Source organism: Artemia sp. Qi Xiang Cuo, chromosome 18 (assembly GCF_049724085.1).
Source record: "Artemia sp. Qi Xiang Cuo chromosome 18, ASM4972408v1, whole genome shotgun sequence".
In the NCBI taxonomy this organism is placed as follows: Eukaryota; Metazoa; Arthropoda; class Branchiopoda; order Anostraca; family Artemiidae; genus Artemia; species Artemia sp. Qi Xiang Cuo.
Genome location: NC_142811.1, coordinates 43,135,069 through 43,145,598, shown reverse-complemented (window position 1 = coordinate 43,145,598; position 10,530 = coordinate 43,135,069). Strand labels below are relative to the sequence as shown.

Genomic DNA, 10,530 nt, shown 5'->3' with positions numbered 1-10,530 from the left:
AACAAAAGGAGGCATCATAAATTTGCAAAATAGAAAAAGAAAATGAAGTTCAAACTTTTTGCAGGATCAGATTTTCTTTCAAAAATTTAATCTATTATAACATTATACCTATAATGTCGATAAACAATGTATTAAATCTGTTCAAATATGTAAAGTTTAGAGTGTTCAGACGAGTTCTTATTCGTTTTTATGATATTTTATTGAGACATCAAGTTGTCTCTACAGTGTTTATTTTTTGACCTTGTAGTTTTGTAGTTTCTAACCTTGTCATCTTTGGTCTTTTAGTTTTTTAAATTGATTTTTCATTTTTATTTTTAAAGGTGCGTTCTTATCTTAGATATCTTTTACGTTTTTCCCATATAAGAGGCTACAAAGAATTATATAGAAGTTTAATATATAATGGTTTGATATTTATTTTAACAAACAAAAGTTCTATCTAATAACTAAAAGACTAAAAAAAATAAATAAAATTAAAGATCTGAGTGTAACTGAATACTATGTCATCATTTGGATACATAGTTCGTAAAATCATTTGGGATCTAATGATTTTACGAGGGAATTATAAGGGAGGGAATGCCTGAAGCCTCAAAGAGGCTTCAGTATGCCCGAGAACATAGAATACCAACGCACAAAGTTTTCTCATTAGGACAACTCTTCTACGCATTGAAGAATCTGCAACACTTCAACATGTCACTAGATTTTAGTTTATCCCAGGTATTGTATTATTTAAAATAATAATCCTTCTAGTTCCTTCTTTAGTACCATTATCCTTTGACACAGATACGCATACGGATATAGCTCCTCCCCCTTGAGATTAGTCAGAAGCCCAGCAAAGGGATAGAAAAACGGTGTAAATATGCACCTCCATGGGCCAGACTAAAATCAGGGGCAAGATCGTTCAACAACCGAGCTAGAATTTTATTATGCCTAGTTGATAGAAATTAAGTTCCAGATGGCCAAGGTGCCCCATGGCCGTCTCCTAGTTTTCAAGGAAAAAGAAAACCCCATCAAGAAGGTTTGTTATAACGATATCTTTACAAACATTCGACAGAACTAAACCCCCGTGCAACTCAACCGCATTTAACTAAACCCCCGTGCAACTGAACCACCGTGTAACTGAACCATCGTGCAACTGGACCACCGTGCAACTGAACACTCGTGTAACTGAACCATCTTGCAACTGAACCAAAGCACCGAAGCAGGTAATTAACCTTTTTCAAACCAAACGATAAACAACTACGAGCGTAGAAAATACCACAAAATGAAAACAACAAAATAAGCGAAGTGGTGAAAAAAAAAATACAGTATGTAGACGGTGAGAGCCGCCGTTTACTCCCCCCCCCCGCAAAAAAATCCCTTAAGGAAAATACCCCGCGGAAAATACCCCCCTCCCAGAAAATACCTACCCGTGGAAAATCTCCCCCCCCCCAAAAAAAAATACCTCTTGCGGTTGGGTAGTCTCCAATCACTTTCGGCTTATAAAAAAAGACTATAAATCCCAGGAGATTATCAAACAATTTCTACCTCCATCCTGCTGTCATCTCCCCCTTAGAGCTAATTCTGTATTTATTTGAAGGCTCAATGAGAGCTGAGATGTCTTGGCATCAAAATACACCTTTTGAGGTATCTTCCTCTCTTCCTAGCTACAAAACAATCAGATAACCCCATTGCAGAAGTTTCAATTCCTTTTTAATTTTTTTTTATTTGTCTATTGCTTACAGATAGTATTTGTCATTGGGAAACATACGGAAATTTTTTTATGCGGGGGTTTTCTGGAGGATCTTTCATGAGAAGAAATTATTTGCACGCAGGGGGGGGGGGCATGATTTACACATAAATTCCTCTTTTCCACTACCCTTGGAACGTCTCAATTAAACTAAAAATGACATGACTCAAAGAAGATTTTAAAATTTTGAAAACCATAATTTCCGCGAGGGGGGTGTTTTCCAGGTGATGGGGTTTCCGTGGGTGGTGGAGGGGAATTTTCCGCGGGGTAGGGGGGTAAACGCTTAGACCCGTAGAAAGTGACATGGTGAAGGAAACCCCCATTAACAGACATAAAAAAGAGAAATAAATCTGGATTTAAGAGTTTATGACGTCCGATTTTCTTTGTTTTTGTGACAATAAAACAGAGCATTTTTATAAATTATCTTGACAGCAATTTATATAAAGACTTAAAAAAGCAAACAATTCCAACAAGGTTGAACTTGTAAAGATTCCAACTTGTGTTTTACCCAATGTAAGTACGGTGGTTTAGTTGCACGAGGGTTAAGTTACATGAGGGTTCAGTTGCACGGTGGTTTACCACTTTGCTTATTTTGTTGTTTTTTGTGGTATTTTCTACGCTCGTAGTTGTTTATCGTTTGGTTTGAAAAAGGTTAACTACCTGCTTCGGTGCAGTGGTTCAGTTGCACGAGGGTTCAGTTGCACGGTGGTTCAGTTGCACGATGGTTCAGTTACACGGTGGTTAGGTTGCACGGTGATTCAGTTGCACGGTGGTTCAGTTGTACGGTGGCTCACTTGCACGGGGTTCAGTTACATGGTGGTTCAGTTACACGGGGGGTTAGTTAAATAGGGTTGAGTTGCACGGGGGTCGAGTTGCACGGGGGTTCTGTTGCATGAGGGTTCAGTAGCACGAGGGTTCAGTTGCACGGGGGTTCAGTTGCACGGTGGTTCAGTTGCACGGTGGTTCAGTTGCATGGTGGTTCAGTTAGAGGGGTTCAGTTGCTTGGGGTTCAGTTACACGGTGGTTCAGTTACAACGGAACCCGATATGAGATATTTGAAACTAATGAGCTTCTACTTAATATAGTTACATAATATAGTTGCGGCGAATGGTTCACTACAATGACTTGACACTTAGTCATGGCTAAGTCGCGACTAAACACTAATCCTTCACGTTCTGCAAATTTACCAATGGGCATGAAATCAGCCGACAAAGATCTATAAGATAAATTTTTCTCATTTTCAAAACTTTCTTCTATTTATTAGGTATGACCAGTTTGATGATGTATAACCAGTATGATGAAATATGAGGTAGCCTATGTCTTGAATTCATCATGATGAATAATCTGTTATTAATGTTCATTTTCTAAATCAGTAGTTCCCAACCTTTTTCAAATCTTGTACCCCCTCCCAAAAAAAAAAATTCATCCTGGAGCCCCCCCCCCCCCCTACAAAAATTAAGAGAAAAAAAAAATGATGACAGACAAAGCCATAAATCTGGAGTTGCATCAAGTTTATTTCTATATTTGTTTTTGATAAATGCATAGGATGGCAATTCCCTCTCAACAAGTACCGAGCTTTTGAAAGGCAGCAGCCACTTCAGGGCTTTATCACCAAAGCTCTTATATTCTTTCCTTGGTCGTGCACAGAACTCAGTAAGATTTGCATGTTTAAACTTGGAACGCACAGAAGAATCTGTGGAAATTTCAATTAATGCCTCAGTATCTGAGATTGACAAGTTGGTTGCTTGCTCAAAAAAGGTGCGATCAAGGGGATCTGAAACCCAGTTCTCTTTACTATTTCACTCCGGAAAGTACTCGCGGAAAAGAATTTCGATCTAAATCATCAAGAAAAAAATGTTTCAAATGTTGCTTACCTGAAAGATTTTAGAGTGCAAAAGGGAATATATTTTGACTTTTCTAACTCCTCCCGCCCTAAATTAATTTTAAGCCTTGTTCTAGTTAAACGACTTTCGTTGTATCTCGCTAGTCCTTTTACATACAACTAATCAAATTTGAGACGCTTATAGTCATTAGAAGAAGTTTTAGAAACTAATAATCTCCTACTGAATATCATTTCACTTTCATCAAGTAAGGGCATTCTTTTTAATAAATATAGAATAGGTTCATAACGTTGATCAAAGACTGGTTCGTGATTCAATCTGTGACTGCCACAACTGCCACGATTAAATATGCCAAGACTTGATACTACAACGTGACTCTTAATTTCCGTCATCAAACAACACCACACACGTAAATGTGTTCTGTATTTGTGTGTTTAGTCGTATTTTTTTCTTTTACGCTTTTGTTTATGCTCCAACTTTCTTTTTTTGTATGACGGGTTTTCAAATAAATTATTATTATTATTAAAGTATTTTTGCCAATGACCTTTTTTTTAGCCAAAGAAGATATTGCCCAGAGGGTGGGTTAGGGGGTTAGAACCCCTCCCGAAATATTTTCTGGAATTTCTGGATGAGCAATAACTAAATTTTAGAAGTAAGTTAATAGACTTTTCCAATGAAACTTTTCACGCTTGATCAGATCTTGAATCTCCATTCCATATCTTTAATTCTTGAATAGTTTGCTTATGATGATTGTTATGAATTTAGACGATAATTGCAGTTTTATGGATTTTGACGTTAACCTAGTGTGAAAGGACTTGCTTAAGTGTGAAAAGTTATACTTAACATAACGTAGCTGAACTATTTAACACAGAAAATTACGTTCGTCAAGTGAAAGTCGTTTTACATAATTTCGCTCACGCGTTTTCCTGTTGAATTAATCGTATATTTTCACAACGACAAGCCGCCTGCTTAGCGTTCATATTACAACCGCAAATAACATATAAAAAGAACTTTGCGTAAAAAATAGAAAAATTATAAGTATACCAGATATTTAAATACTTATTAGCTAAATCTTACCTTTATATAAGCGGAAAAGGAAGAGCAGAGCTCAGTTAGACCATTTTTCACTCTTGACAAGATATCATACATGAGGCCAAGATTCAGAGTTCGATTTTCCTCAAGAAGGACGTCAAGTCCCTTTTGAACTATAGCTGTCAGATGCTCACTGATAAGTTGCTTTTCAACGGTGGCTATTAGACTTCGTCTTAAAAAAAAAACATAGCATAAAGATAGCTTTCTCACATTTATGCTTTTTTTTTTAGAAAAATTTAGATACATTTTTCTAGAATTTTTTTTTTTTCTAGAAAAAAGATATTTTTTTCAGAAAAAGCAGTGAAAACATGTTTCCCAATATTGATTTTACGAGAAATGGGCGTGGCATTTTTATACAAAGAAAATTGAACAATGTTGTAAAATTTCAGACAAACTACAAATCTGATACTGCATGGATATCAGATTTGTTCTTTTTGCTCTTTTGTCGTAACATGTAAATAAAAACGAGGCTATATATTTCAGAGGTTTCACATTAATTAGTGCCCTCTTTTTACGCGTGAGAGTATAATTTTGCCATTTGATAAAGGTTTAACAGATAATTTAGTTAATGATACAGTTCAGCAATGAGATAATGAATTAGTTATTAACTAGATAATTCAGTTTGTGCTTTAGTTTTGATCAGTATCCAACGCTTTAGCGTTACCTATAGTAAATGGCCATGAGGCTTCAATGTATTATGTGTAATTTAGTTATGTTTTTTTTTTAAGTCACTTTATATGGAAGGGGTGGTAAAGCAAACTTCGGAGGGGTCTCATTCGATTGGAAACCAAAAATTCTGGAGACCTTCGTAAGAGTCAAAAGTGATTGAAGGGCAGACATCCCCCCCGCCCTTTTTCTCCAAATGCATCCGATAAAAATTTTGAGATAGCCATCTTGTTCAAACGCCCCAGAGGTCAAATAACTATGCCTCTGAAGTTGACAATATCCCCATAGCCCTCAGGGCAAGGGCTGTAAGTTATGCCTGTTGCCTATGCGGAGAGGGATAATGAAAAGGAACGAAGGGTAACCGTCTGCCACCCCTCTTGCCCTTTTACATACCCCCAAGTCCCTTTTACACTGACAGAAATCTTAGAAAGCCATTTTATTCAAAATAGTCAAAAAGTCTAACAATTATACCCCCAGGGGTGCCACGCCTCTACAGCCCCCGGGGAAGGAATGTAAATTATGCAAGCTGTCCTTTTTTTACATGCAGGACTTATCATTGCAAAAGGTGAGATGTTTGATCCTAAGTATGTACGAAAAGGTTAAGGTTATTGAGATGAAATTTCGGAGAATGTTCAGCTAAATTAAAAGAAAGTATTTGCATCCAAGTTATCAAAACGGCCTATCTGCAATATCTTGGGAACAGGAAGGGTATTACATTGTTCAGTTTTACATTTATGGGAAGGGAGCCGGTTACTAAATTATCATATAATATAAGGAGAGTACACTAAAAGTTCTAACAAAAAACTCAATGACATGTCACATTGCAACGGGCTTACATATTTAACAAACGCAATCTTATAGTCCTTTAAAGATATGTTTAAAAACTTGAACATATATTTTAGTCATATATTCATACTCTAAAACAGCAACGAATCTTCTTTTTGAATTTCCTTTCCTCACTGGTTTTATAGACATGGTCCAATTGACCTTTGGATTTTCTAATAATTGAATGCTAAAATAATGACTTTTTTTCTGCCATTTCTAATATTTTTCATTTCTACTTAGGTTTCAAATAGAATGAAAGTGTGTTTTTTATTAATTTCCTGGTGGCAAAGGAACTCTCATAGGTTTTTAAATGAAAAATCTTAGTTAATGTAGGTTTTAAAAGAAAAAGAAGGTTTTAAAGGAAATTCCTGGGGGTAAAGAACCCTCATAAGTTTTTAAATGGAAAATATTAGGTTGCCCTCCATTTTTATGGTCACTTAAATGGGCACTAAAACTCTAATTTCCATTCGAATGAGCCTAATTTTCGCGGGCACTAATTTCCATTCGAATGAGCCCTTCCGCGATATTCTAGGACCACTGGGTCGATACAATCACCCCTGGAAAAAAACAACAACAAAAAAACAAATAAACATCCGTAATCTTTCTTCTTGCAAAAAATACAAAATTCCACACTTTTGCAGATAGGAGCTTAAAACCTCTACCGTAGGGTTCTCTGATACGCTGAATCTGACGGCGTTATTTTCATTAACGTTCTATCACATGATCACATGAGCAATAAAAATTTGAAGGTAATTTTCTCCTGAACGATGGTTGTATCATATTTAAAACAGCAACGAATCTTCTTTTTGAATTTCCTTTCCTCATTGGTTTTATAGACATGGTCCATGACCTCTGGATTTTCTAACAATTGAATGCTAATATAATGACTTAAAAAAAGTAGTTTGTTCAGTTTAACGCTTTAATTCTGTTTTCTTTTGTTCTAATCGCAGAATATTTTTCAAGAACCCATTCAGGTCGGTATTGTAGATTTCTCAGATATTTAATTAAAACATTAACAAACAGTATATAAGCATAGTAAATAGAAGTATATTACAAAATAGCAACACCATACAGAATTAATAAATAGTTAAGCCAAGTAATCAATAAAAAGAACAAAAATGAATGTTACAGCTAATTATTAGATTGCACTTTGTTTTTAAAGAAAATTGATGAAAAATAGCAAAAGCTTTAGAAAATGCTATAAAATGAAATCGAAAACAATAGCGATTCCAGGGGCCCCAACAATCCTCCCCCACCAGGGTCCAGCCCCCACCCCACCCCTCCAGGATCCCCTTCCTTTTTTTCTTTTTTTTTCTTAGAATGAAAAAAAGACAATTTTTTGGAATTTTTTTTTCATTTCTGAAAATGACATGCAATCTGGTGAACAGTTTTTGGATTTTTTCTTTTGCGGCCATCTCACCGGTATTCTATGGTTGGGCGTCTAAATTCTTTGTTTATTCGATGTTTTCGATCATTATTGATTGTGCACTGGAAGGATACACACATAAGTAGCATTTAAAAAAGTAAAGGTGAATTTTTCGAGCAAGTGGGTTTGTATGAAAGAGTTGTCGTAGTATGTCTACAAATATTTGAATTGCGAAACAAGCACTAATGGTGACATCATTGGAAACGTATGCGAGCGTTGTTGTGGCAGTGAAAGATTGAATTTATTTGGAGTATCAAAAAAATTCAACATCGCTGATGGTGGATATGCGAGAGTCAAACTTCCAGAGATGATAGTGCTCAAAGACAACGCAAGATTAAAACTAATAGTTGATGACGAGGGCCAACTTCTTGCTTATACTTTTGGTAACGCGTTACCTCTTGAAACATAATATCATCATCTTTGTGGTATTACCATTCAACAGAACGTAAAAGCAAGACGAGCGTATTCTACCATAAATATCATAAATCATATCATGTCTATTTGTCAGAACTGTAACCTTTGTAAAAATAATGTGGTACTAGACAGTGTAATCGAGAGCAAAACTAAAAGGGCATGGACAGATAACATCGCCAAGGAAATTAAAGAAAATTCAATGAAAAGCAAAGCATCAAAGAACGTTAACAGTACCACTGGTAGTTTACCATCAGATATCATCATTGAACAGAATAATAGCAATGATGAAAAAGTGAAAATGAAATACTTCAAGAAATTATGTGCAAATATTATTATCGTAGCATTGAACGGTGACAAAAACAAGTATTTGAACTATGAAAAAAAAACACTACTGGTGAAAAAATTGGAAATGTGTGTGTGCATTGTGACAGAGAGAGATTAAACTTCTTTGGACTACTGAAGCGTGGCGCGCCACGTTAAGTGATCTTAAACAAACCTAAATGTATGCATGTCTCTCTCACTATACCCTTGTGTCTGAGCGGGTGTGCTGCCATCTATAACTAAACGTGAAAAGATGGCAGTAGTTGAGGTAGTGAAAAGGTGTCGCCATCTATACTTTTTTAAATGTAAAAAACTCATTTATGCGCCTGTAACCGTAGTACTCTATGGCTGATCATCGACACTAGTTTTTAAGACTTTTCTTTATATTTGAAAGTTTTGTTACCAAGGATATGAAATTAAAATGTTTTTCGTCTCTTGGATCCGTCTATCTTAGGTTCAAATAAGAGCAAAGGCTTTTTTTTATATTCATTCATCAATTAAAAGACTTGGAATTAACCAAGTAGCTGAGTTTGTTCTATACTAAAGTACTTTTTTATTAATTTTTGATACTGACTCACCAATTATGAGACATAGAATTTACCATGTAGCTGAGTCTATATGTTTGGTTTTTTAAGTGCAGTTGGAATCGGTAGATGGTAATCAGGAAGTAGCGAAAAGCGCTGTTTCAATTGAAAACCAATCACTTAAAATACCAGCTTCCAAAAATTATGCACCTATTTCCAGGGTTACAAACTGGACACTTTTTATGTCAAAAGAACCCATTTCCATGTGCCGGGCCACAATGACATAAAAGCGCAAAAAAGTGACACATTTTGGAAATTTGGGACATACAAGCGACACATTTTGTAAATTTATGGCCTAAAACGAAACATTTCCCTAGTGAATATATATTTTGGTAAAAAAAATGTTACTTTTCACCAAAGTAGTGCTTTTTCTCCTTTTTTTTTTGCTTCCAGGTTTTGCCAGAGCTGTCGTAATTAAAGGATTTTCTCCAAAGTAAGGGATTTACATGTTTACATGAGTTTCGTGCTTTCACAGTAAGTGATTGTGTATCAATGTTTTATATGTGTTTTTTTCATCATTTTTTATTTTAACTGATCACTTTGAAAGAGACACATAGCGTGTTTGGTGAATAATGCAACTGGTAAAAAAAAAAAAAAAATAACCTTCAGTTTTTGAGATTTCAAGATGGACACATATTTGATAGAAATGACACATTTTTGGATGCTCAGGGGACGGACACATTCATCTACAGAAAAAAATTGGCAGCCCTTCATATTTGTAGAATTGTTGAGATGTAATCGTTTCCATAGCAAAATAAACCTCAGGTTATTTTTGGTTTCTTCACTCTCATGTAAAATGTTCGCGGTTCATTAAACGTCTTTCAAACTGCCCTTGTATGTCTTTCCAAGGCATACAATGAGTATTTTTGCGTTCTTAAAAAGGAGATCTTTATTATTAGTTCATCTCATATAATGAACAGCACGTAATTGTTAGGTTCGTCTTTTGCACAAAAATGAGGCACCGTTTGAATTCTTAAAAGGCTTGCTTTAAATTAAGTCGTAAATCTCTATCGGAGTGATAATTGACTGAAATTAGATAAGTCGATTGCGCAAGGCGATAAACTGCAATTTACAGTCTTTAGAAAGGGTGATAGTTCTTGTCTTTAAAACTGTCATTATGATTCCTGTGAACACCCATGCATTAAAAGGTAGTTGTCTTATCCGAAAAAAGAAAAACAGATTTTTTTTTGTCTTCCGATCATTTTGGGCCTGCTCCAAAATAAAATTATAATGTAAGTTTTTTTTTCTATAACTGATATTGCACACTTGAGAAAACTTCAGATTCACTGATCAAGGGGTATAATTCATTGCAGTATTCAATATTAGCCACACGGATGACTTCCTCTCTTACAATGGATGATTTTTTCTAGTACCATTGCGTTTTCTTGTAATAACTATTTTTTTTTTTAATCTTCTCTAGTGTTTCTACTCACTAAAGCCATTTCAGTAAAGCCATCTACGGCAGGCACGTACGCAGGAATTTGTTTCGGGGGGGGGCCAAATCCTTCAAACCCATTATTCTGTGAGAAAAATCAGAAAATTATGGGAAAAGGAGAAAAATCATGAGATTTCGGAGGGGGCCCAGAGGCCCCCCCCTGCGTACGTCCCTGATCTACGGTGGACATGTGGGGTAGG

At 35.6% G+C, this 10,530-nt stretch overlaps 1 protein-coding gene across 1 annotated transcript in view; it reads right to left on the bottom strand.

Annotated features, from left to right (window-relative positions):
• The window catches only part of Cul4 (cullin 4), a 252,089-nt gene that overhangs the window by 178,918 nt on the left and 62,641 nt on the right, over positions 1 to 10,530 (bottom strand). The window contains exon 6 of the mRNA XM_089104452.1: positions 4,645 to 4,831. Within this exon, the coding sequence (XP_088960578.1) occupies positions 4,645 to 4,831 (187 nt within the window). The remainder of the gene's footprint in view (positions 1 to 4,644; positions 4,832 to 10,530) is intronic.